This window comes from Protomyctophum bolini, assembly GCF_963924005.1.
Source record: "Protomyctophum bolini genome assembly, chromosome: 6".
NCBI classification, from domain to species: domain Eukaryota; kingdom Metazoa; phylum Chordata; class Actinopteri; order Myctophiformes; family Myctophidae; genus Protomyctophum; species Protomyctophum bolini.
This window is the reverse complement of record NC_137867.1, coordinates 22,125,119-22,152,778: the sequence shown is the minus strand read 5'-3', so window position 1 is coordinate 22,152,778 and position 27,660 is coordinate 22,125,119. Positions and strand designations below refer to the sequence as shown.

The 27,660-nt window shown below is 42.8% G+C and overlaps 1 protein-coding gene across 9 annotated transcripts in view; it reads right to left on the bottom strand.

Annotated features, from left to right (window-relative positions):
- Positions 1 to 27,660, bottom strand: part of nipbla (NIPBL cohesin loading factor a) — a 46,021-nt gene that overhangs the window by 3,363 nt on the left and 14,998 nt on the right. For 7 of the 9 annotated variants that reach the window (XM_080765212.1, XM_080765216.1, XM_080765218.1 and 4 more), the window contains exons 12-43: positions 26,141 to 26,901; positions 24,085 to 24,298; positions 16,188 to 16,364; positions 15,535 to 15,726; positions 14,820 to 14,981; positions 13,933 to 14,033; positions 13,681 to 13,767; positions 13,038 to 13,269; positions 12,667 to 12,818; positions 12,414 to 12,494; positions 11,875 to 11,975; positions 11,538 to 11,667; positions 10,736 to 10,818; positions 10,198 to 10,330; positions 9,349 to 9,492; positions 9,151 to 9,237; positions 8,431 to 8,651; positions 7,964 to 8,066; positions 7,492 to 7,590; positions 6,755 to 6,901; positions 6,097 to 6,231; positions 5,530 to 5,628; positions 5,385 to 5,438; positions 5,166 to 5,274; positions 4,845 to 4,975; positions 4,307 to 4,447; positions 3,340 to 3,433; positions 2,958 to 3,112; positions 2,631 to 2,727; positions 1,724 to 1,897; positions 520 to 710; positions 286 to 393 (exon numbers count right to left, since the gene is read on the bottom strand). In XM_080765212.1, coding sequence (XP_080621338.1) covers positions 286 to 393; positions 520 to 710; positions 1,724 to 1,897; positions 2,631 to 2,727; positions 2,958 to 3,112; positions 3,340 to 3,433; positions 4,307 to 4,447; positions 4,845 to 4,975; positions 5,166 to 5,274; positions 5,385 to 5,438; positions 5,530 to 5,628; positions 6,097 to 6,231; positions 6,755 to 6,901; positions 7,492 to 7,590; positions 7,964 to 8,066; positions 8,431 to 8,651; positions 9,151 to 9,237; positions 9,349 to 9,492; positions 10,198 to 10,330; positions 10,736 to 10,818; positions 11,538 to 11,667; positions 11,875 to 11,975; positions 12,414 to 12,494; positions 12,667 to 12,818; positions 13,038 to 13,269; positions 13,681 to 13,767; positions 13,933 to 14,033; positions 14,820 to 14,981; positions 15,535 to 15,726; positions 16,188 to 16,364; positions 24,085 to 24,298; positions 26,141 to 26,901 — 4,895 coding nt within the window. The remainder of the gene's footprint in view (positions 1 to 285; positions 394 to 519; positions 711 to 1,723; positions 1,898 to 2,630; positions 2,728 to 2,957; positions 3,113 to 3,339; positions 3,434 to 4,306; positions 4,448 to 4,844; positions 4,976 to 5,165; positions 5,275 to 5,384; positions 5,439 to 5,529; positions 5,629 to 6,096; positions 6,232 to 6,754; positions 6,902 to 7,491; positions 7,591 to 7,963; positions 8,067 to 8,430; positions 8,652 to 9,150; positions 9,238 to 9,348; positions 9,493 to 10,197; positions 10,331 to 10,735; positions 10,819 to 11,537; positions 11,668 to 11,874; positions 11,976 to 12,413; positions 12,495 to 12,666; positions 12,819 to 13,037; positions 13,270 to 13,680; positions 13,768 to 13,932; positions 14,034 to 14,819; positions 14,982 to 15,534; positions 15,727 to 16,187; positions 16,365 to 24,084; positions 24,299 to 26,140; positions 26,902 to 27,660) is intronic. The other 2 variants (XM_080765215.1, XM_080765220.1) reach the window with 1 other exon arrangement.

Here is a 27,660-nt window from a genome sequence, read left to right as displayed (position 1 = left end):
GGCCATTCAAGTACAAGTTGTAATAGACTGGACGCTTTGATTAGTTGCTTGATTTAATACTAACAAATAGACAACCGACAATGACTTTGAAGTATTTCAGATTCACATCATTGCACCTTTCATATTGGTATCGCAAGGTTCTAGTGCTGAGATGTACGAGCAGGCACTTGTAGGTTAGCAAGAATTTTTCATTCAATTTGGTAAATACATTCTGTCCAAATAGAACTTAAATAGGACTTGGATAGGCTTCATTTTTAAATGAGCCTGCCTGCAACACCAACTTACATGGATAAATCCTGTGTACTTCTTATCGATCTCCACCAGTTGCGTGTCTGCCTTGTTCCTCATGCTGAGCTCTGGGTCTGTTCCCATTGCGACGAGGTAGGGGACACACTGCGAGAGGTGACACAAGAAGATGACAGCTGTCACATGAATGTTTTCCATATGCTGCACAGGGCACAGGGTTGCATTTTAATTTGCATACGAACATTTTCCGTCTTATTGCCTCCCTCCCCTTACCTGTACAGGGTGAATGAGGCCTTGGTTGAGTGTGAGCGCAATGACGCTGAGAGCATAGTGCCGTACGCTGGACTGCGTGTGGAAGAAGGCCTCCAGCACCTGCTTAAGATAGAGCTGCATGATGGAGCTGCTCATCCCTGATGAGATGTCCCCCATCTCCTTCAGATCCTCCTGCTTCTCCTGCTTCTTCCCTACGCCAGCACAGGACAGAACAGGATTTAAACCAGGCACTCCGATGAAGATTATGTAGGACAAAAAGTCTTGACATTAAAAAGCAAGTCAGAACATAATACCAAATTATTATGTTACGTTTTATGTTACCCCAGATTAACAAATGATGGCCTGGAATAGTGTTTGTTTTCTGTGTTGCTGTAGCATAGAGGAGAAGTAGCATAGCTGTCCCCAGTCACAAGGTTATCCCATTACATTTAAACCCTAAATACTTCACCAGTTTCCGATCAGCCATCAGCCGATCAGCCATTTTCCATATATATTATATCGCAAATGTTTGCGGATATTTCCTTCAAGAATGGGGAGGCTAGGGTTGAAGAGGTTAGTTACAAGCTAGTCTCATGTAGCCAGACAACTATTCCACAATCTCCGAATGATATATAGTCTGGAACTACACCTCCCAAAAACTGAGTAATGATATATAGTCTGGAACTACACTTCCCAAAACCTGAGTAAACAATGATATATAGTCTGGAACTACACCTCCCAAAACCTGAGTAAACAATGATATATAGACTGGAACTACACCTCCCAAAACCTGAGTAATGATATATAGTCTGGAACTATACACCTCCCAAAACCTGAGTAATGATATATAGTCTGGAACTATACACCTCCCAAAACCTGAGTAATGATATATAGTCTGGAACTATACACCTCCCAAAACCTGAGTAAGGAAGCTGCCATTTCCGTTCGCAAAAATATATTTGCAAATATCTTTAGAGCTTATTTTTTCATTTCAATTTCTGCTAAGCAGCAAGCTATATATGCTTCGATGATTTTGATTTATATTAGGATAAATATGCGCGACTGTAAAGACAAAACGGAAGTGGGGAGGAGGCTCTACTTCCGCTTTAAATTTCACTCATGACAGAACTTCCGTTGTTCCAGACTGTATGATGGAAGCATTTGTAAATTGCGAGAGGCAACGGTCTGGCAACGTGAGACTAGTTACAAGCAGGCCTGGACGTACATTCTCTGTCGGCCTCCTGCATCCGCGTGTCCTCCTCCTGCAGGTATGTCTGCAGGTTTTTGAGGATCTGGATCTTGAGGTTGATGGAGGAGCTGCTGTCTGCCAGAATACCGTTGTACAGGGACTTCACCTCAGGCACAAACATCTGGCTGGGATGCATGATGACGAGGAAGCCTGGCAGCAGAGAATGACATAAAGAATATAAAAGACCAGTTAATTAACCCATTTAGGCCTGACCTCGAAATTTAAAGTTTTCAAAAATAGACCTACAAGCTCATACAAGCTTGCTCATAAAAGCTCGCTATACAAGCTCATAGTGCGCCACCGTGTGGTGTGCTATGAGCTTGTAGATCTGCTATTTTTCAATAGCTAAATTATAACAATGTGTTATTCTCTTTTCAAAGAAAGACTATAATACAACTAAATGGAACCAAAAAGGCTGGACTGGAGTTGTTCTGGTTTAATCTGTGGCTACTGATAGTGAGATGGATTTTTATTTACACTTAGTACAACAGTGCAATTTGCAAAAGTTGTAATATGCATTACAAAAGTCTAAAAGGATCTGCTGAAATAAATTGAGTTAAGAGTTCAGTTGATGAGCATGCAGTTAATGTATCTGCAAATATCTAGCATGTACTCAGCGATGCTGTCACACATCTGTGCATGCAAAATGCCGTAGTTAACCCATTCTGGTCTTCTACAAGCTCGTAGCGCGCCACTACGAGCTTGTAGTTCTGCTATTTTTGAAAAATCGTGAAAATATTTATTTCAGAAAACTGGTGGATTTAGAAGATTCTTTTTAAATTTCGACGTCAGGCCTAAATGGTTTAATAAACCTTTTGAAAAATGTCATATGTGAGGTAACCATTTCAATAGTTCAATCAGATATAGAAGACATTCTTCTTACCTAAGCCAATGATGGCTTTGCTCTGGACTTCTTCATCCTCATGTTTGGTGAAGTAAAGCAGCAGCTCCAGTACCTTCTCTTTAATCACAAACGCCTCCTGGACATAACAAGTACCACAGCCAAGTTAGACAGTGTTTCCTCTACAATCTGTAGTGGCAGTGATAAGCTGATGCCATTTATTTATTTCATTATCTTCTACTGTGGTGAAAAAGTATTGTGCAACATGTCGCTTGATAAGAATGAGTCATCTTTCTTGATCTTTGTCAAGGGACATGTCACAAGGCACTTTTTCCACTGAACATAAATGAAGAGTCGACATCCTCCTACTTTGTTAGGGCCTTTAAACTCCTCAAGGTCAAAGTCAAAGTGTCGCCCCAGGGCACCCACAGTGAAGAGTGATCGCAGCAAGAAGGACTTGCTGTTTATCAACGTGGTGCTGTTAGGATCCTCCTGATGCTGCCCTTTCAATTTGTTCAGCGCATCTAGGGGGAAAACATGTTGATGTTGAAGGTAAAGACTAAAGCCTGATTTATACTTTGTCTATGACAGTTGTTTAATTTTTTTTTATAATAAAGTATGGATGGACTTAAGCACAACGTAAACACAAGCTCCACACAGAAAACAAACAATTTGACTATTTAAATTGGAATATTGTGGGCAGGTGTGAAGTAATAATTGAGTGGCTGTTATGTAGATATGTGCAACTTACTATAGAACTTATTGAAGCAAGCCCAGACAAATTTGTAGTTGTGAGTGACCCTGTTCACAACAGCTCCAAGACAGCTCACACAGTGCTGGACCACCTAGAAGAAAGACAGAGGTGTTGAGTGGCAGGGGTGTTGAGTCTTGATATGTACTGGACTACCCTTTAAATATTAGCCAACTCCATGACAGTCTGAATAATATCCATACACAACTGTAAAAGGTCATCAATGTTGTACAGTGTTCGTGCCAGCTCTAGAAGCACACAAGTTTAGAGCATTCCTCTAGGCTGGCATTTTAAGTGTAATGGAAAAAAACAGAAATTAGGCGTTAGGTTCCAGCCTTCCATTGTCTGTGCAATGTGCATTAAATAGCTTTTAATATGCAACGGAATATACTGAAAAGCCTAAAGAACTAGCTAAATGTGTTTCTGGATACAAATGTAAAAATCACACTTGTGTGACGTGAGGGGCGCTCTTATGATCATACATCATCCCATTCCGGCCAATTACTTTTTCCGTCCTCATTTTTGTCCTAACTCGTGTCACATTTGCCATTGACAATGAAAGGAGTCATATGTGTGTGAGAAAATCTGCTTTTTGTGCTAACACAAACATTAAATGCCATTGACAATGAAAGGAGAATTTACGTCATATGTGTCTGAGCAAAACAACAATTTATGTTATGATGATGTACGATGATAAGAGCTCCCCTCATTTATCCTCAAATCCTTGATGCTCAGCCAATCAAATCATCGCAATGGGGTACACACAAACACAGACAGCTGGGCATAGGAGGGGCTAGCGCATGGGGGGGGCATGCTTAACCTATTTTGGGCGGGAACCCCTTTTGTGTTTTAAACATTATGTTATAATTTAGCTATTGAACAATAGCAGAGCTACAAGCTCCGAATGGCGCACTACGAGCTTGTAGGTCTGCTATTTTTGAAAAATCGTGAAAATATTGTTACCTACCGTCATGCCATATTTGATGATGAGCTTCATAAGGTCTTCTTCTATGGTGGCCAGGAAGGTCTCACTAGGGTGCTCCATCAGAGGAACCACCAGCTCCAAGATCTTTGCCACGTTACAGATAACCATGAAGTCATTGGCAGTCTGCAGAAAATAAATCATGTCAATCATAATTATTATTAGTAGTCAACAAGAATGCATACAGTAATGTGCAGATTTCCACCAACACCTAAAAAGCTCCCAAATGTAATCATTTGTAAAGTTTGGCCTGATAGTGGCTCTAAAAGAAACACCATGAGCTCATTGCTAGCCTGAGGGGAAACATGGGGTTGCAAGCCATTTCTTTTCAGTGACAACATGACATTTCGCCAGGACAGCGTGATGCACATGGAGGTTACACCATCTACCCTGCTTAAACCAGCAGGTCAGTAGTATCGCAACAGAATGAAATGTGTGGGTACAAGGTCAGAACAATTCCCATTTGTGCAAAGTATATAATGTAATCCATGTAAGGATGGATAAGGAGATGTAAACAACTTACATTGCACTTTGTAGTCAGGTAGGGTTGCATGGTCATGGCATGTTTGACCATGAGCTGGGCCTTGATTTTGCTGAACAGGTACAAGGTTGTGATACAAGCCACCAATCTGGTCGAGTTTACACCCTTGTTATCTATATGGGAGGGACAACAAATATGATATGCTGATAATAATACAGCAATTAATATTGTTAACTGCCGACCTCAACATTTGGAGCAGACATCGTTTCGAAACTTAAATGATTAATGTTCTGGGCATTTGTTCATAAATGTGCTCAAAGAGTGGCAGCATTTGAGGTGGTAGTCAGGGGAGAGCCTATATACCTGAAAGAGATTCTTCGTATTTGAGGATGTGCTCCACCAGATTGTCAACAAGCTGACCACAAGCCTTTTTGGCTGGTTTGTAAGACGCGTCCTCTTCAGACTTAAAAAGCTGTAATGAGAAATATTCAATTTCAGGAGACAAAGACTTGGTGAGGACTCTGAGGAGTAGTACACAGATGTACTCTGCACAAAGTGATTCCTCGACACAACAGTACTTACGTTCTGAAGAAGCTGTTCCAACCAGTCATAGCCAGTGTCTCTGCAGGCAGAAACCTGAGAAATAAAGAGCGCGAGTGACTAAATACCAAACACTCAGGAATAATGTTTCTATAAACACAGAAAGGCCTTTAAAGATGCTACTCACCACATCCGTGATGTTGAGGATCTTTCTCGTCATGGTCTCTTTGTCGTGGCCGGGCGTTGGAGTAAACCATAGCTTCTGGAATGTCTCATTTACCAGTTTCTGCAAAGGACGCAGAGCAATGCATCAGGATACAAAATTACAGTGGGAAGCTGTCAGCTGGTCACATTCCCAAAACCCTGAAGAGACCCTGAAAAGAAAGCTCCCCCTTCTGCTTGTGTGAGTGGACCTATATACCTTAATGCCCTCCTTGTGTGAGTGGACCTATATACCTTAATGCCCTCCTCCTGTGAGTGGACCTATATACCTTAATGCCCTCCTTGTGAGTGGACCTATATACCTTAATGGCCTCCTTGTGTGAGTGGACCTATATACCTTAATGCCCTCCTCCTGTGAGTGGACCTATATACCTTAATGCCCTCCTCCTGTGAGTGGACCTTTATATATTTATATACCTTAATGCCCTCCTCCTGTGAGTGGACCTATATACCTAAATGCCCTCCTCCTGTGAGTGGACCTATATACCTTAATGCCCTCCTCCTGTGAGTGGACCTTTATATATTTATATACCTTAATGCCCTCCTCGTCATTGACCCTGCGGATCATCCTAACACACATCTCAGTGATCTTGCTGAATGTTGGCTGCTCCAGACAGATATCTCTCAGGATCTTGATCACACGCTTCCTAACACTGATACCAGTGTCCTGGAGATGGGGAAAAATAATGAATAAATAAATAAATAGAATCAGACATTATAGGGACTAAACTTAGCAACAAAGTACACTTAGCAACAAAGTATAATTAACTATGTCGGCAACTTTGGTTACACATTCTGACAACAACACAGGCCTATTCTGCTCAAACACACAAGACAACACAACACAGTGCAATACATATATTTCACCAATAGGTGGCAGTGTAAGACCATACAAAAAGCACTGAACTTTTGATGAACTCTTCAGGCCATTTCCATGACAACAGGCACAACAATTTCCATGTATTTACCACCAAGGCAGCATGTACAAAGACTAACAAAACCTTGTGCTAGATAACGTTTGCTAAATCAAGCCATCAGTGCCACAATAAGCTGCATCACAATGTACCAGTCTTAAACTGCAATGCATATTTAGTGGTTTCCTTATCTTTAATCCCTTAAAGGCAAGTATTTGATCTAAATCACCAACAAGTGTAATAAAATGTACAATAAAGCATGCATGTTCCATTTACCAGTATTCTTTCTATGAGCATATCATAGTACTGCTCTGTGAGTTGGGGTCTGCTGAGCACGAAGCGACCCAGAAGCTCCACAGCTGCCTCTCTCACACTGGTGGAGTTGTCCATCAGTCGACCATGGACACCACGCTGCATGTCCGACTGCATGGGAATGGAAGAGGACAGTGGAATGTTATACAATATAATGCAACATACAAGGGTTTACCCAATTCTGGGCGGGAACCCCTTTTGGTGTTTTAAGAATTATGTTATACTTTAGCTATTGAAAAATAGCAGATCTACAAGTGCAGCACCGAGTGCCGCGCTACGAGCTTGTAGGTCTGCTATTTTTGAAAAATCGTGAAACTGTGTCGCAAATCTTTGAATATAATATATTATATTCTTTCAGAGCGAACATTTTTAACTAAAATCTTTGCTTCTGGGGCATCCCTGGAACTACATATTTTCAGATGGGGCCAGTAGCCAATTACATATAATCTTGGGGGTCCTTGACATGAAAATGTTTGAGAATGACTGACATAAAAACATAGGTTTTTCAGAAAACTGTCAGGATTTAGAAGACATTTGTAGAATCGTCCTTAGGTCTAAATGGGTTAAATGTTCATTACACATTTTAGTTGACTAGCATAACATATAGTAGACATCTATGAACAGACGCAATGTTGTATATAAAGGGGGTTGACATGAGTGTCGAATCAATGCGCAGACACAATTCAAGTAAACAATCCTACCCTTGCTAGGATGCTGGGGTCCACGGCCACCACCTCAGACAGACACTTCATGGCTTTAGTCCTGACAGCAATGGCATTCTCCCCAAGGACTCGCAGAATCTAAAACACAATTAGGAAATTGCCATACAATATAGCTGTGAATGTATAATAAACACACTACATTAGGGCTGCAAGATATGGTAAAAATAATATCTTATTGCGATTAGTTTTGACAGATATAATGACTGCGATGTGATTCAAAGTAGTATTTTAAATAACAGTTTAAAATGGTGTGACATTTGTTGGGGTCTGTACCAAATATGTTTTTTTCATTTTACATTTTGAGAAGACAATTTGTAGGTCAGGGCAAACTCACGACACATCAGCTATTTTCAATGGAGGGAATAAAGGAGGGGGACTAGTACAGACCCCTTTGGGACTCTGGTCAAAGAAGTAAATGGGGCTTTAAGTGTTTAAAAGTGCCATGTCTTACCTGTGTTAAATAAATATCAAAGCTCTGAGCGAACGGCCTCATGGAGGCCAAATAACGCACGATCAGACAGGAGTCGTCATAGTCCACAGTGTCCGAGTTCATTCTGGGAGAGACGTGAGACAATTAGGACATGTTCAGGATAATACAACCACCCAACCCAGAGTGAGATTGTAACAAACTGGAACTGAAGTAAAACTGTGACATGCCAGTTGTGTCTAGTATTATCAATGAGCCAGCAAGTGTGTGTAAGAGGTGAGTGTGTGTGTGTGTGTGTGTGTGTGTGTGTGTGTGTGTGTGTGAGAGGTGAGTGTGTGTGTGTGTGAGAGGTGAGTGTGTGTGTGTGAGAGGTGAGTGTGTGTGTGTGTGTGTGTGTGTGTGTGTGTGTGTGTGTGTGTGTGTGTGTGTGTGTGTGTGTGTGTGTGTGTGTGTGTGTGTGTGCGTGCGCGTGCTTTCATCCATGCTCTTACTTTAGTGTGGTGAACTGAGCTGGCGAGGTCTTAATGATATTGCGGAGGAACTTCTTGCGCTTCTCAGCACGCTGCATGATCTCCCCAGTGGTCTCTATGTCCTTGGCATGGTGCGGTCCATCCGATGAGTCGTCGTCCTTCTGGTTCTGGTTCCTCATGGACTTCTCAGCCTCCGTTGTGGCGTCCCGGAACCACTGAGCGATGTAGAACTTCCGGGCAAACTGGGAAGAAAGATGGGACCCGGGTTTCGGATGAATCCAAGTCGAAGGCTAACTGTTTACCATTGTTGTTTTTTGAACAAAGACCCATGCAGAAACAGTGTTATAGGGAATTATTTTCAAGTTGGCACTGCTTTTTCTGATCTGAGGTATGAAAGTCCTTAAAATCAATTCACTCTCAACTGAAACCACAGGGTCAGTCAGTAAGTAAACTTAACACACAATGAAAAATAAATAAATTCAAAGGAACTGAAATAATTTAGATATATTCTTTTTACCATCTTTATGCTTTATTTCATGTAGGTCAGGGTAGAGAGACAGGAAACCAAGGGCAGAGAGGAGAAACATGCGAGACAAGATGGGGGTTGGATTAGAAGAACCTAACGTCCTCCAACACACCGCATGACCATGTGTGTTTAAGACACCAGAGGACGAACATTCAGTCTGTGCATTACATTTGTGAGTGTGCTGCTCATGAGCTCAGTACGTCTGGCAAACATACCACCAATGAAGCATCCGTCTCCGCGTTCTCCTCCAAGTAGTCCAACAGGGCCTTCTGGAGCTTCTGTGTCTCATCGTTACCAGGGCTCTATAGGAAGACAGAGCAGCCAGGACGTCATTAAATTCCATAAACTCCAAGATGTACAGCAGGGTAGTCTGAACCAGAATTCAATCTCCCATGTTTCCAGGCATTCTCTACCTCCGCCAGGATACGGTCTATGGACCTCTGGTCCATTTTGCTGGTCACTGCATCCTTCCTCAGACGGGCAGCCACTGTGCCCAAGTAGTCTAGAGAGGCCACCCTCAGGGCCATTTCTGTCTGCTTGTTACTGAACTGGTGCACCTGTGGGCCGGCGCATAAGAGAACAGGATGAGAAACATGATTACCACAATATGCTACATTTCCCTAACATACACTGAACCCTAAAACCATTGGAGAAAAAATAAAAATAAAAAACTGCAAACAGTGCAAATATGTATTATTCCTTTAAGAACAATTACACATGTCCATGCCAGAAATTGCTTCTATTCAAATTGTGTCTCTTTTGTGTAAACTCTAACAAATATATCATCATCCTGACTCTGGGCCTGGACAATACAGTATAAATGCCATGACTGAAACCTGACTCCTGAAAAAAGCACATCCTTTCCAGCATGCACCCCTAGTGGCCATTTGTGGAACTACAAAAACAATGGCTCAAAACAAGCTCCTCATATGGGAACATTCATTCAGTCTCAGTGCTGTGGACCATTATTTTACCCATCATCTACATTGCTCCTTCATAAGCAAAATAGATAATATGATGTGTATCTGGGTTCAACTACCTTAGTCTAGTCTAGTGCAACAGCACAAGATTCTGATATTTTGTGCATTTTGTATAACCACAAATACTAACAAGTGTCAAGTAAGACGCGCAAACGCGGGAAGCGAACGCAGCTCGTACATATTTGCGTTTTGGATGTATAGCTGCTTTGGGGACTTGACATTTATACACACATTTGTCCAGTGAATGGTGTGCTAAGTAACAAGTGTACTGGTGAAACTAACCAATAGTCTGCCAAGTAGACTGAGGAGAAGCTCTGCAGCAGGCCACTCTGGTTTGTTGACTGTTGACAGCAGGTCTTGGACAAAGTTCTCAAACAATGGCCGATAGTCCTCCTCTCCCTGCTTACTTCCACATCTGAGAGAAATAGAGGACGGAGGAAGACGAGGTGGAAGATTAGATGGAAAGCGGGAAGAGATGGGGGGGGGCAGTGACGTTGAGATTAACGGTAAAGACAAGAGAAGGTCAACAGGAACAATGGGAGTACAAAGTTGAGAATTTGACAAATCGGTAGTAAAATCTAATCAGTAGTCATATAGCATAATTCTAAAAAAAAAAAGAAAGAGCTTGTGTGATCTAATTTGATAAAGAACACATTAAAAAAAATCTAGGGCAAATGAAATGCTAGCAAAACACCAAAAAAGAGAATACATAAAGATGGAAATCATACAGTAGAGTAGACTGTGTTCATTAGAGCATGGGCAGCCACAATACAAGGATATACATATATATGTTTAAAAGTAGAAAAGAACATGACATTACTTCTTGAGGAAGACTGAAAGGAAGTTCTGAGCGGTACGCATGGCTGTCTCATAGGAGTTGGTAATCACCAAATCCTGATCCTGCTGAGGGGGGAAACGCAACCATGGGATTAATTTCTTAGCAATGCTATGCGTTTGTACATGAGATACTGCACGTAAGCCTATTTCCACCATGATTAATGTTTACTTCAAAGTATTACATTATTAAATTAATTTCTTTGTATATTATACATTATTGCGAATGCAGTGAGCACTTACTATGAGACCTAGCAGATCATGTCTGTCTGTGTGTGTGTGTCTGTCTGTGTGTCCCACCTTTGTGCCCATATATGGAGCTGAGTGATTTGTTTGTGATTGATGCAACACACTCCATATTTGGACGTATAGCTGCTTTGGGGACTCCTTATATGGTTATGGCTAAGTTAAAAACTTAACTTAAAAATAACTTAACTTAAATATGTACGAGCTGCGTTCGCTTCCCGCGTTTGCGCGTCTTACTGGTGTATTATGTATATTATTATTTGTCATATCTGCCCTGTGCAATTATTATTTCCAAAGCTTCTAAAGCTAAAATAAGTATTTAATCACAATAAATTGGAAGACAACTAATCATCAAGTAACCCATTAAGACCTAAGCACAGATTCTACAAATCATCAAATCAAGACAGTTTTCTGAATGTTTCTATATCAGTGGTTCTCAAACCGTTTTATTTCAAGGACCCCAAAAATTATACATGTAATTGGCCACCGACCCCCATCTCAAAATATTTTGTTTCAGGGACCTCCAAGAAGCTTGTCTTTACCTTGCTGTCGTACTCCTCCAGCGTGTCCTTGTCACAGGCTAAGTGGACCACACACTGGATGAGCTGAAGCACCAGAGCTGTCACCATCTGGATGTACATTGGCTCACCCTCCTGGTCCGAGCTGTTCAGCCTGGGACACAACGGGCCAGAAAACATCATGATGACGTGTTGTTCACTATGTGCCATCATGCAATGAGCATCAGGCGTCTTTCTTTAATACTTATTAATGATTCTAGACCGGCTGCTAGGACCCCTGCATATTTGACAGTATGTCTTCATTGCTGCCTAGTAATAATAAACATGCAAAACCAAGTCATGTACACATTAAAACACATACCGAAAGTTCCTGAGGGACCGTTTGCTGGTGGGCAGTCTAGCAAGAGAAGTGAAGATCTCTTCCAGGATCAGTTGCCGATGTTTCTCATAGCGTGAGAACACCTGGAGATGGAAGACAGGTGAGGTTCGTCTTAAACTTAGTAAAGATACTTGGTAAAGAAGATAGTTCATAGAAACTGCTTGATCATCTGTTCAACCATTCAGCCCAAGTAATGTAACAGACCTATTGACAGACAATACATATTAAGCGATACATTAAGAACCTTCTTTTATTCTTTTCCAATTAATTTGACTTGAGCCCTGCGCTGTGCCTTTTAGGGAAAACCTTGAATTCAAAGTTTACAAACATAGTAACTGATCATCATCGTGTTGTGTTCATCTCTGAGTTGTCCACACAGCACAAATAAAGTTCAGATAGGAAAATACATTTCATTGAATTTAGCTGAATTAAATTAGATTTAATTCCTTTGCTTTTAGAGGTTATGAAGCACCAAGAAAGTTTCAGCACCAGTGCTCTGCTATACTTGGCACAATACTTACTGCTGTAACCAGTTTGATGCCACACAACTGAAGCTCACTGACATTCTCCACAAAGAATGGAGTGATCCCCATTGAAGAAACCTAGAACAAACCAGAGGAAATAGATGAGAAAGGAGAAAGCCAAAGAGTAAAATAAAGAAGAAAAGTTCAGCAGAGAGAGGTTAATATTATATCATCTGCTTTCCATTTAATGTCTGTTCAGACAAACAATTGATGAAATAAGTGCCGTCATGGTATTGTGCCCAGTAGTTACCTGGAGGATGGTGGTATCTGTGAGCAGTTGAATCTCCAGCAGTTCAGAGATGTTGCTGACGATGTCACACACTTTGTTGTACAGCATGATGATCACACGCTGCTTATGTGTAGAGCATTTAGCTCGCTTCGCTCTAGAACTCAATATACCACCTGTAAGCGTAATAGAAGTCATTTTCAAGCGTAGTTGCTCTGGACAAACAGAGTACCGGTAGACATTTTCTAGACTACTCTGTAGGATGCTCTGGTAATGTTTTTTTTGGGTTAATAGCTATATAATAGCCAATCTGGGAACCCATCTGCAAAAAAAGACAATATTGCACCCCGTTTTCATTTGAATTGGGGAAAAATTGCACTTTTCCCTATTCTCACCTCCATGAGGGTCAACCCTGTAGACGGGGTCATACTGCGGATACAGTGTGTTTTGCAGGTGAAACTTGGTGTACTGCAGCACACGCTCTATAACGTCTTCTATGTACACGGCCTTGGGCATGCGTGTTGAGGTCATGATGTTGAGTGCAGTCAGACAAGCGTCAGCCGACTTGGTTACTCTTTCCATGATCAGGTCTCTCCAAAGCCTCTCCTCATCTTCCCCATCGTGGTCCTGAGCAGACGTAAAAACTCAGGTAAGAAATTGTTTAACCTTTCTAGTCTTTGATGCTATACATTTTGCTATACATTTTGTGTAAAGGATCTGCCCATTGAAGTCCAGCACACCCACCATCCACACTGCAGAATGTGCATTATTCTATTAGTTGTGTAGGTTACAGACGCAAAACAATACCACATTATAAACAAGATTATGCGGGGGGGAAAACAGAACAATTAGCCTGGTACAAATTTTCTTTTGACGGACGTCAATTTCAGTGGGCAGTGTGTAAACGTGTTTGACACAACATGAGGTCGTATTTCTTTTAATGTGCAACAATGTCAGATGAAACATTGGGGCTCAGTGGGCACGCTCCTGTACAAAGAGCAGTGTAGTTAATGTAGATAAGAAACAAGAGGAGCTCACTGGGTTCATCAAGGTGCTGAGCTTGGATCCATCCTGGATGTTCTTCTCCAGAATGTTCAGTAGCTTAACCAGTTTGTCTGATGGGATCTGCAACAATAGAGAGGAGTTAGGAGGAGGTAGCCTGACATCTGAAGCACTACCCCTGAGCAAGGAGACATCCATCTAACACAGGGAAAATAAACACTAAACACATTTTTGCATTTTGCTTAAGTAAAGAATAAACAAATACTTGGATCAGATAGTAAATAGTACCCTGCTGGAGATGCCCATGGCCTTAATCTTGGCTGACTCACTGCCCAGCTCGCTCAACTGGTGTTTGCCTAACAACAGTTCCTGAGGGATGTCATCGTCATCTGTTAGACAGACAGACAGAACAGACACACACACACACACACACACACACACACACACACACACAATTGGAATTGTTCAGAGTGAATGAAATCAAATGCAATATGATAAATTTTATTATAATAAACTCTTAAATCTTTTTCTTCTATATCCGTACCTAGCAAATAACGTCCCATAGCTGGGGGGTACGTATGTATACGATGAAATAAGTGCCGGGTACATATACGTACCCCCCAACTATGGGACGTTATTTGCTAGGTACGTATATATTCATACCCCCCATATAACTCTGTGTATATAATGGGTGAGCTCCAGAGCAGCTTTTAACATTGATCCGGTTGCTATGCAACGCCTCCGTCACCACTAGCTATGGGACGTTACAACTCTCCATTTACTTCAGCGCAAAGCAGGATTTTCAAACCTCCATAACTCGGAAACTAAGAGAGCTCTCCTTGGTGATCATCAGCCATCCAAAGTTCAGATTTGTTTCGTGTCGCTCTCGACATGTAAACATTTCTGACGACAGGTAAACAGTGTGCGCTAATGCTAATGATAGCCAATGGTTACAGTGAGTGTGTGCATGGGGCTGCAGCGGGGAGGAAACCGAGACTCTTAAAGTGGATGCTGGCACAGCTTAACTACATTTATGCTAGCAGCTAACAGCAAACAAACATTTAAGCTTTACATGGTACTTTTATGAAACATGAACTATTCAACACAACAGCACAAATCTATTGGCGTAGATATAATTTATGATTGTGACTAAATAACGTATCAATATCATTTACCTGCATTAGTAAAGTCCATGTCCTCAAGATTCTCCAGTATATTATCGATACTGTTCAAGAACCTCTTGAACGTTGAGGAGTCCATCAGTTCTTCTTGGGTCAACTTGGGCTCATATGCTTTCCTTTTCTTCTGCTTCTGCTTCTCCTTCATCTTTCTGGCAACTGAGACATGACAGATGTTTGGATTTATTACTAGATTCTGTGCATTTGATACAAGATCCATTTGATAGAAGACCGCACACAGTAACTTCGTAAAGCTCCCTGTCAAGGATGAATTGATTAAAGTTTCGACAGTCTTCATCAGACTGAGTCTTCATCTCCATTTTTTGCTTTTTGCCTTTTATTATATATAAGTGGAGATGGACAGGAAAAAGGAGAGAGACATGCAGCAAAGGTCGTCATGAATGGGACTCGAACATGCGACGCACTAACAGGCCAAAGCCTATATGTGGCATGTGCCTGGACCGCTAGGCCAGTGGGCGCCCCCTTCATCTCCATTCTGATGAAGAGACTCTGTCGAAACATTAATCAATAAAGTTACAGTGTGCAGACTTCTATGTTTTATATTTCCTTATCCACTGTTGGTCTTGCACCTGCCGTCCAGTGGATGTGCCAGTTCTATTCTTTCTTTAGCGTCAGCCATTTGACATACATGCCATATTAAATGCAATTGGAAAATGAGCATAGCGGTCATGAATACTGTTTCGACACTGACCTTCACTCATGCTGGGTGGTGGCGACCGGGATTCCTCATCGGAGGAATCCCGGAAGCGACTGCCTGAGCCTCGCCGGCTGTCTCGGAACCCTCCGCTGCTTTTCCGATGCTCCCCTGAACCCCGACGCTCCCGAGGCTCCTCAGTCTCCCAGGCCTTGTCCCCTTTGTCACGACGATGGCGCTTCCTTGCAGCTGCAAATATAAAAATAAAAAGGTCAGGCTGTCAATGAAGTCAACAATTCGCATTGGGAACCGTTTTTACCTAATGGACAAATAATCAAAATCAAAATGAGGTTGAGGGGCAAGCGTAATCAAATTAGTGTAGTTTCTAAAATGTCACATTTCAGCACAGATAGGCAAACAACATTGCACACACATTTCAGCATTTCACAGTTTCTATGACACGCGCACCGCGGAAGTGTGCACCCAGACCACACTCTGCAACCATAGACGCATATAAACACAGCAGCGCGGAGCGCCTGATAACACCGGGTAATGTTATGAGCTAACTGCATAGCAGGGGGACAGATGCAAAACGGAGACAGCGCTTGTTTCAACTGACAAATATGGCTATGTCATAATGTCTTGTTTCTCCAATACTTGAAAGACAATAACATCAAGTTGATAAAATCACGTTTTAAGCAGATACTCACATTCTCCGTTGGCGTCATAGTCATCATCTGAGCTGACCTCTGCATACTTGGGCTTCTCATTGACAGTACTTCGTTTCCTCTTGTTCATCTTGACCCTTTCACAGAGTGGCATGGTGGACTCAATTTCTGCCAGCAGTTCTGGGGGAAGGTCCTTCAAAACACTTGGGTCCATACCACCTGTTGGTTGAGACAGGATGTCAAATGTAGGTACACATACGTGTCAAATTCAAAGCAACTTTGTTAATCGTAGGGGCAATAATTTACGGGCAGCTTGTTTAAAGAGAAACTCAGTAATATACAAATACACCAAACGGCTAAATGTAGAATGTGTGTGTGTGTGTGTGCGCGGCTGCGCGCGCGGACAGACATCTGTGAATCTGACGAATACACAGACCCCCCCCCAGGGGATGCTTTGGTCCGCGAACCACCTGCCTAAAAATCATACTATAATTCACTCAATGTCTGTCTGAATGAATGAATGTCTGAAACACTGTCGCTGCTCCTCACTGCCTGCACCAATCGCCTTCACTTTTCACACAGGCATTGCCCATAATATTATGGAGGTCTTAATGAAGCCCTTTTTTAACAAATTATAAATGAATAATTACTTCATTAGTGAATAAAAATGTCTCCATCTACTTACATGGGAAAACGAGCACCCTCACACCTCCGCCCCCTAGCGACCCCTGCATGACAGGCCACTGTTCTCGGCGTTACCCCACTGTCATGCTTCCTCTGCTACCGCCACAACACCACACATTTTGTGCCTGGCCCAGCGCCACAGCGACACATTGTGACGCACGCACTAGCCACTCAGTGGCAGCCAAGTGCACATTTTGTGTGTGCGTGTGTGTACGTGTAGCCAGATGCACATTTTCAGTGGGGCACTGGGGCTGCAACAGTCTTCAGTTCGCTAAAACATACATACATGTGTCTTGATCGTGCTCACAGCGCATGGGTTTGCTCACAGTGTGTCTCTCCCTAGCTCTCAAACTACTTTCGCTGTGCGGGTGTGTCTCAGCGAGTGTGTACTGCGTGTGTGTGTACGCGTGGCCAACTGGGATACAACTGTCTTCAGTTCACTACAAACACAACACGAGATACAACTGTCTTGAACGAGGTCACAGCGCTCTGTCTCTCTCCCTAGCTCTCTACCAACTCCTTCTCCCACCCCCCCAACACACACACACACACACACTGAGCGTGAAGTGGCTACAGCGTGTGCTCTAGCAAAAACAGATAATCTACAAGCTCACAACATCACAGGTTGCAAAAGCCATGACTTTTCTCAAGCCCCAGCTCAAAATTGGGACCATTTTGGACAGAAATGGACCTGCAAATGGATCTATGCGACTTAAAGGGTAAGACCACTTTTTTAGAGGTTTGGGTTGTTTTCTTACCTTATTATGGGCAAACTATTACATTCCATGAGTTATTTCGCTTCGTTGTGTTGTTTATTAGCAATTTAAGAAAGAAAAAATAGCTTCCATTGTAGCGGGGAAACAGCTCTCAAAGTCACTCTTTTAGCACATAAACGAACGCAACAAAAGGAAAACTCATGCGGTTTTATTTTTAATAAAAAAATGTCGACTTTGTCTTGTTTTGACTAATTTGTGTAGAAAGAAGATCCGGAGGTATGCCTACGCCGACCGAATCACTGCTGTTCGCCTCTGATCTGATCGGACCAAAACTGTACACCACTTCCTTATTGAAAACGACTGGTAAGTAAACAAATGGATTTGATCTCGTCCACTTGTCACTAAAAACATACACAATGGACTTGTTTGAGGGAGACACTTTATAATTAGTGTGTAAAGTGTCTGTGTCTGGGATTGCTCATATGCGAGGGTGTATCTCAAACAGCGTGGAGACTTCTGTTTACAAACGAAACCTCGCAAGACGGCCCGCGAGAGTTGGGAACGCCGTATTACTGTTGCAGTCTATCTCCGACTAAAATAGTAACTTTACCAGTAAGACGCGCAAACGCGGGAAGCGAACGCAGCTCGTACATATTTGGGTTTTTTAAAGATTTTTTTTAAAGTTATTATTATTATTTGAAGTTAAGTTATTTTTAAGTTAAGTTTTTAACTTAGCCATAACCATATAAGGAGTCCCCAAAGCAGCTATACGTCTAAATATGGAGTGTGTTGCATCAATCACAAACAAATCACTCAGCTCCATATATGGGCACAAAGGGGACACACACACACAGACACACAGACAGACATGATCTGCTAGGTCTCATAGTAAGTGCTTTCGCAATAAATCTATCTTAAAAGACGAAAATAAAACCGCATGAGTTTTCCTGATGTCATAAACTGTCAGAATCAGCTTTTGTTGCATTGGTTTATGTGCTAAAAGAGTGACTTTGAGAGCCGTTTCCCCGTTACAATGGAAGTCAATGAGCGACTATTTTTATTTCTTAAATTGCTAATAAACACAAAACGAAGAAAAAAAAAAAGCGAAATAACTCATGGAATGGAATAGTTTGCCCATAATAAGGTAAGAAAACAACACAAACGTCTCAAAAAGTGGTCTTACCCTTTAAATATATATATTTGGGAGTACCTGTGCGACTGTCCATACTTTCTGTTTCTGTCAAACTGGGGGTCCTTCATACTTTTCAAATGAGCGTCTGTGGGCTATAAGTGTAAATGTTGCGGTCCTTGCCATGAAAACATTTCCCTACCATGCATTTGTAAGAATACTTGAATGTTATAGTGCTGTTTTTATTCATTACAAGTTAAAATATATCAGAACAGGTAAGGACTAGTATTATTCATTTTGTGCCCATCCCAACTTCCCAGGCTCATCCCTTAACTCCCTCCCCCAGCCGCAGACTATGTACACCTCAAAATACATACATCAATAATATGATCTATTACATCACATTACCCCACACTGTACATATATAAGGACTAGTAATAAAAAATAAAACAATGGCTGTCAGGGGCCAGGGCATGAGGAAACTGGGGTGAATACCATTTCTACAACATGCGGTGCAATATGGTGGCCCTTCTGGGCAGAAGTGAAAGTGCGTGAGGCCGGGCGCCCCAAAACATAATTCCAATTTGGGGTTCAATGGAATCTGGTGACTAATTAGAGACAATGTCAGGAACTATAAAAGAAAAACTGTTAGCTGGTCACACACATTTAATGCTAGCTTTTATGGGTTGCATAAAGAATTCAGACATCTTTGTTTGACTCTTGATCTTACAACAGATTTGAACAATGTTGCCGTTTCTATCTTTTACCTGTAAGGCTGAATCCAGCCGATACAACACAAGCTCACTCACAAATGTTTAGTTTGCCAGAGGCCTTTCTTAATGTTTACACTTAAAAGGCCATGGACATGACGTTGATTCCCCTGCAAGCTGCTACTACTGCATTTATTAATGTTCCACATTATCCCAATACATTATTTTAGCATTTCTTATAATTCCTCTCGTTTTTACGGAACAATAATGAAATGCAGTCAACCAGGTCACATTTGGTCTCTATGCACAGCTGCCACATTGGTCTTCCTTCACAGGTCTTACTAGGCTCTGTTCCAATTAGTGTAGCACAGTGGTTCTCAAACTTTTCAATTCAAGGCCCCCATAACTAAATAAGTGTACAAATCAAACAAAATGGACCATCACAGGTCCATTTAGACAGAAATGGGACATTTTGAACCCTCTCAAGGAAACATGAGGGTAACTGGGCCTCTGATGTAGCACAGTGTTATCAGTGAGCCAACATGCTCAATATCAAAACAGTGACTCTCTTTGACCAGAATGGAACAGAGCATTCATTTAGTATCAATGGTAAAGCACCTCTAAAGGAAGTATGGAAGAGTTCCAATGTCTTTCCAATATGGCTGCTGCCTGTGCATAGAGCAAAACATGCACATTTGAAGATTTGAAGCCATTTGAGTGACTCAGTTATGACTTCCTTGTGAGGCGTTTGTGCTTTGTGGACTCTCCAGGAGCAACTTGGGCCGGGGGCGGGGGGTGTTGGCGTGCCGAATAGGAAGAGACAAGGACGGGGCAAGCTCGTGGACGGTCCCTCAAAGGGACCGGAAAAACGGGCACCCCTCGTTCCGTTTTTCTCACTTTTACTGTACCTAACATACAGTACACAGAGCAGTTGTTGCACATTTTCGGGGGCTCAACACTGCTGGTAGCAGCTATTTCATCACACTCCAGCTGTCAGTTAATCAAGAGCCCAAATGTCTGACAGTTTTGTTCGTTTTCACAGCAGAAACACTACAGCAACACAGGTTCTTGGACAGAAACAACACTACAGCAACACAGGTTCTTAGACAGAAACAACACTACAGCAACACAGGTTCTTAGACAGAAACAACACTACAGCAACACAAGTTCTTAGACAGAAACAACACTACAGCAACACAGGTTCTTAGACAGAAACAACACTAGAGCAACACAGGTTCTTAGACAGAAACAACACTACAGCAACACAGGTTCTTAGACAGAAACACTACAGCAACACATGTCCTTAGACAGAAACAACACTACAGCAACACATGTCCTTAGACAGAAACACTACAGCAACACATGTCCTTAGACAGAAACAACACTACAGCAACACAGGTTCTTAGACAGAAACAACACTACAGCAACACAGGTTCTTAGACAGAAACAACACTACAGCAACACATGTCCTTAGACAGAAACAACACTACAGCAACACAGGTTCTTAGACAGAAACAACACTACAGCAACACATGTCCTTAGACAGAAACAACACTACAGCAACACAGGTTCTTAGACAGAAACACTACAGCAACACATGTCCTTAGACAGAAACAACACTACAGCAACACATGTCCTTAGACAGAAACACTAGAGCAACACTAGCCTGGGCAGGGCTCGACAGTGCGACTAGGTCAGGGATATTCAATTGGCGTGGCCCCTGGAAGAATTTTGAAAAACTTTTTTTTGAGAATAATAATAGGGCTAATAAAAGTTACAGGTATGGTTTGTGCGATATTAATTGTGAGATTACCATAATGACGGTAATCATTAAAGGACCACTTTTCAACCTATCTTCATAATAGGTCCTCACTAATAATCATGATAAAATGACACGTTTTTTTCTACTCTGTCTGTGTCACATAGGAGGGCTGTGGGCAGTTCAGAAACCCACAGTGACATCAATGGAGAATCCAAGCTAATAGAAACTGCAGGCCTTCTAGTCCTGAAAAGTTGCGAAAATGGAAGCCATCATTCTCACAATAATAAACCCTGTTAGGGTCCATTTGGTTCCATTTGTACACTCTCAGAGTTACAGACCCATAAGGGTCCATTTGATTCCAAACCATTTCCCTGGGGACCCCCTGGAACTGCCACAAGGACCCTGGGGGTCCCCGAACCCCACTTTGGAATCACTGCTCTATGTAATGTTTGTGTGTGTGTGTGTGTGTGTGTGTGTGTGTGTGTGTGTGTGTGTCCGTCCAGCTGATGGTCGTTAATGTCAAAGCAATGCCGTTTATGCACTGTCAAATAGGTCTAGGCCTACATCTATTCTAAGGTGGCATATACCTGTATAGACATATTACCCTGCTCATTACTGTGCGGAAATATACATAAATCTTCGTGTTTGAGCACAAAAAGCATTTTGAGAACCCACAAATTTCCGCGCTTCGCGCGCACACTGTGCGGCCCCCCACACACAATCATTCTACAGTTGTGGCCCCCGGCCTAATCTAATTGAATACCCCTGGACTAGGTACTCGCATTTGCGACTAAAAATATCACTGTGCGAGTTGTAAAATTCAATTTGTAGCACAGGTGCGACTACAGGATTTGACCATTCAATCGTGATAAAGACAAGTCTCTGTCTACAGCAAGTGCACATTCTATAGTCGTGGTTCTATACCTAAATTTATATTTCTGAACGGCGGTGTCGTTCGCCAAAAAGAGAAGAGCTACAAGCTAACAACGTTCATTTGAAGATCTGTCCCCTTTGCTCCCACCGCCCCTCCCCTCCCTGTGTTGCTGCTCCGTGCTCTTCCCTGTCAGCGGCAGACAGAAAAGAAGTCAGAGCGAACTCAACGGGATAGCATTAGCATGATAGCACAGATTCAGAAGGAATTGCTTGCAAAGTTTGTTTGTAATGTTCAAAGCCCTGAGCCTGGGCACCATTTCATTTCGGTATATGATCCGGGCTGGAGCCGGATGATATGCTTACGTCATGTTGTAGGCAATGGTTTGCCTACAACAAACAGGAAGCTGTTTGTTGCTTCCCGTTTGAATAAAAGCAATAAAAGCTCTCGTAAGCGAGAGCTTTTATTGAGGGGGAAAAGGAAGTTGTCGCCGCCTGTTCATCCTGTCTGGCGACTACAAAACAATACTACAACATGACGTAACCACATCATCCGGCCCCAGCCCGGATCATACGGACTTTTGAAACAGAGACCAGGCTTTCCTCCGAGGCGGTGGAAAACCTGGTGAGGCGAGGTTACAGCAACACAGGTTCTTAGACAGAAACAACACTACAGCAACACATGTCCTTAGACAGAAACAACACTACAGCATCACATGTCCTTAGACAGAAACAACACTACAGCAACACAGGTTCTTAGACAGAAACAACACTACAGCAACACATGTCCTTAGACAGAAACAACACTACGGCGGGGCTCCACTGGACGCGTGTGACACGGGTCAAAAAACTAACCGGGGCAATTTTAAAGCAGTCACCGAACGCAGCACAGCGCAACGCATCGTAGGCAGTGGAGCCACCATTCATTGATTAAAAAGGGAACATTCCCTGACGGTGACGGAGACGCAACGCTGATGCGTCCAGTGGAGCCCCGGCGTTGGACAGAAACAACACTACAGTCTACAGCAACACATGTCCTTAGACAGAAACAACACTACAGCAACACATGTCCTTAGACAGAAACAACACTACAGCAACACATGTCCTTAGACAGAAACACTACAGCAACACATGTCCTTAGACAGAAACACTACAGCAACACATGTCCTTAGACAGAAACACTACAGCAACACATGTCCTTAGACAGAAACAACACTACAGCAACACATGTCAGACAGAAAACACTACAGCAACACATGTCAGACAGAAAACACTACAGCAACACATGTCCGCCCATATTTCCTCAGTCGGCGTTGTAGTGCTTTTAGCAGAGTATAGTGCTTGTTGCAGAATTGAAGGGTGATGCACACACAGATTAGACAAACCAACAGGCCGACATGTGGAAACAACGGTTGGACATGCGGTTGGACATGCGCTTCTCCCGTGCTTGCGGTTAGGTTTCTGGTTTAAGGACTTCAGTCGATCTAATGACAGTTGTAGCTACCAGGGGGAGTGTACATAACATTGTAACTTGCAGCCAGTGGTAAAAGGGCAAGAAGTGATACACACTACAGCTGAGGGTAATCCTAGTGTGTACATCCTTGCTGCCGCCAAAATGATGTATCCATACTAGGCACTTCAACTTAAGATTCCAAATCGCAGCATAGACCCTCAAGTACACTCTCTCCCTTGTGATTAACACACTTCCGGATAATAATAGGCAATGAAGGTTACAAGTTAAAAGGTGCACGTGAACAAACATTCTGAAGAACAAACTAACAGACTGATCCGTATGTTAAATAAAAATCACACCCATGTGAAGTGAGGGGCGCTCTTATCATACATACATCATCTCATTCTGGCCAATCACAATTTGCATCCTCACTTTTGTCTTCAATGTTTGTGTTTACACACTTTTGTCTTCAATGTTTGTATTTACACACTTTTGTGTTCAATGTTTGCGTTCACACGGACCCTCAAAGCTGGACATAGGAGGGGTTAACGCTCCTCAAAAAGAACATTGTCTTTATGAGAAGAAATGAGAAAGACTATGAAGATTTGTCCTTACTTTTACTGGACTTCCCCGAGGAGAGCCTGTTTCTTCCAGACCTGCTATGCCTGATGATCCTCTGGACCTGCTCGATGGAAAGCTTCTTCAACACCACCACAGGCTTAGGCCTCTTCTTAAAGTCCTCGATCAGACCTAGTCTCTCAAGCCTAACCTTGGGTTCGGCCCAGGTCTGGGGTACCGTTGCCAAACTACCATCCTTGTCACGTTTGACCTGAGAAAAAGAGAAAAGCGTTATACAATTTTGTATAATGTTTGAAAGCCAGAAACAAGTTGGATCCTCAACTATTATGTTAGTAGTATCTGATGGGAAGCTTTGGGACAAATCACTTTTGGTTGAACCAAGGACAAAAACGGATGTGTGTCTGACAACATGTTAAAAGCCATGATTCTTTTACTTTTTCTGGTTTGTATGCGTCTATGGAGTTAACATTACTTTAAATAGACACCAGGTGTGGTGTATTTTTGGTTTCTTCCTGAAAGCTGAAAGTCTTTGAGTCAAAAGGACAAATTTAAATACACCACTTTAGTGACATCATAATAATAATAATAAGTGGGTGTTGCAAAGGTGAAAACCAGGTATACTTAAAGCAAACTATTACATTCCATGAGTTATTTCGCTCCGTTGTGTTGTTTATTAGCAATTTAAGAAAAAATCAAAAATGGATTTGAGCTCGTCCGCTTGTCACTAAAAACATACACAATGGACTTGTTTGAGGGAGACACTTTATAAGACACTTTAGAAGAAGTGTGTAAAGTGTCTGTGTCTGGGGTTGCTTATATGCGAGGGTGCATCTCAAACAGCGTGGAGACTTCTGTTTACAAACGAAACCTCGCAAGACGGCCCGCGAGAGTTGGGAACGCCGTAGTACTGCTGCAGTCTATCTCCGACTAAAATTGTAACTTTATAAATCTATCTTAAAAGACGAAAATAAAAACGCATGAGTTTTCCTGATGTCATAAACTGTCAGAATCAGCTTTTGTTGCGTTGGTTTATGTGCAAAAAGAGTGACTTTGAGAGCTGTTTCCCTGTTACAATGGAAGTCAATGAGCGACTATTTTTATTTCTTAAATTGCTAATAAACAACTCAACGGAGCGAAATAACTCATGGAATGGAATAGTTTGCCCATAATAAGGTAAGAAAACAACCCAAACCTCTCAAAAAGTGGTCTTACCCTTTAATGAATAAAATAAAATAAAATAAAATAAAATAAAATAAAATAAAATAAAATAAAATAAAATAAAATAAAATAAAATAAAATAAAATAGAATTCCTAGTATAATCATAGTACCTGATGATCAGGGGGAGAAATGATTATTATTATTATTATGGTGATTAGGGGGAGAAAACTCACGCCACCCCATCTTTATAATATATTATTTTATCCCACGATTTTGTAACCCATTTTTCACCCCTGTGTCAATCATCTAATGTGATCCTGGGCTCTACACACCCTCCGCCAACCTGGGGAGAGCAACAGACTTAACTCATGCTTCCTTCATGCTTGAGTGTCCAAGTTGCTCCTTTACACCTGACAGGGGGGAGATTCCCTGGTTGGACGTAGCGCGTGGAAGGAACACGTTATTCCAACCAGTTCCTTTCCCCTCCATCAGGCGCCCCGGCTGGCCAGGGGGAGGCAGTTTAGAGACCAGGATTACTGCATGTTTTTGTGAGGGTATCTACCCTAGGGGACACGGGGAGAACATGCAAACTCCACACAGAAAGGCCCTTTCGCCAACCCCACCTTCGGGTATGGGCACTGATGACGCGGAGGAGGAAACACGCCGCCAGCACCCACAGCGCCCCGAGCGGGAATCGAACCAAGGACCTTCTAGCTGTGAGCCACCCCATCTTTAACCAAGTTTTCTCCAAATATGTAAATTTTTACTAACTATCCCTATGCAAACCAAACGTCTTAAAGATGGCAATGATTTAAAATGAAAACTGAAGCAAATGAGCACTGAGCAGTTGCATGATTTTGGTTAAATGAGTTTGCAGGCAGTAATGGCATAATAATCAGTGGGTATGTATTTCTTTGAAGCAGTCCAGCTCACCTTAGGGATCTGGAAATTTTTCAACGTTCCACTTTGTCCTCCCAGGAGGTGAGCAGGAAACGAGTCTGGAATCTTGCCACTAGAACCAGAGGACGCCGGCTTGGGCACGTCTGGCCTGCTGCTACTCCGGCCAGGATCTCCAGAAGAAGAGGACCGGTACCCAGGCCTGTCTCGATCATTCCGGTAGCGGTCCTCAGGCGACCGCCGATCCCGACTGTCTTTACCAGTTTCACTTCGATGCCTCTTCTCTCTGTCAGAGTCTCTGTCCCTGTCTCGCCCGTGTTCCCCACGGCTGGACGGCTTGTTGGGCTCGCCCCTTCTTTCTGAGGAAGGCTTCCCATCATGCCGGTGCCTTGATGAGTCTCTGCCATCTCGTCTGCCATCGTGTTTATCCAATCGGTTCTTGATCACTTCTGGTCGCCCGTCTGGTTTCAGCCGCAGAACGGTGTCAGAACCTTCTGCTGCTGCGGGTCCACTAGCTGGTTCTTCAGGCCAGCGCTGGGCCTCCAGGGCTGGGATAGGGGCAGCCAGACAGGGGTCTAGCTGGCCATCAGCCCTGCCTGCATGCTGGAGGTCGATGCTCACCATGAGGGGAGGACGGCTTGCTCCATTGCCAGCAGCGGAGGCCTCTTGAGGGGTCAGCTTTCCGGCGTTGCCTCCTCCCGCCGGTCCACTGCCTGGGGCTCCAGTGGGGCCACCTGGCCCCCCTGCTCCCGGTTCCAGGGGGAAATTGTCCTGCTTCCTCTTCTTTAACGGCTTGTCTGCAGAGAGAGTGGAAAAATGACCGGAAGGCAAGACATAATTAAATAAATAAAGAGAAATCAGATTGAACAGTTAATGGCAAAGAAACACCCAGAAATGTAATAATGATTAGAGTATAAGGTGGGACGATAGGACGAATATATCGGCAATCAATGATTAGATGAGTCCATCGCCGAATATTCTTATTAACAGTAACAGCATCTGAGAGGCTGTTACAGTAGTGAGACACGTAAGTGAGACACGACGACCTCTTGTGGCTTATTGCTTTATCATAATTAGCCCGTCACTAAGCCCCACCCACTCAACTCCGTGAGGGCAAGCTGTCCTGTCACTAGGGGTGTCCAACCGATAACCGTTAGCCGTTTATTAATTTGTTTACCGACAACACTAACGGCTAATGGTTTACCGATAAAAAAAAATATATTTTATTTTGAAGCGCCGAGAGCGGGCACCGCAGACAAAGCACCAAGCTCCTCTTTCCACCTTTACTGTCAGTGCAACCACGCATGTGCCGTGACTTACTTTGGAAGTCACGGCACATGTGGAAGCAGGAGGGAAAAAGAAAAAAAGACGAACACACACAGCATTGCGCGCCCGCAGATCTGCCCTTCATGCAACGAACGTTGGTTCCTTAAACGGCAGATCACGTTGTGGATCTGTCGTTTTATGGATCATAGAACGAACGTACCGGTATGCTGTTAGCTTGTTGCTAACGGGACCCCACCCCCTCTCTCTCTCTCTCTCTCTCTCTCTCTCTC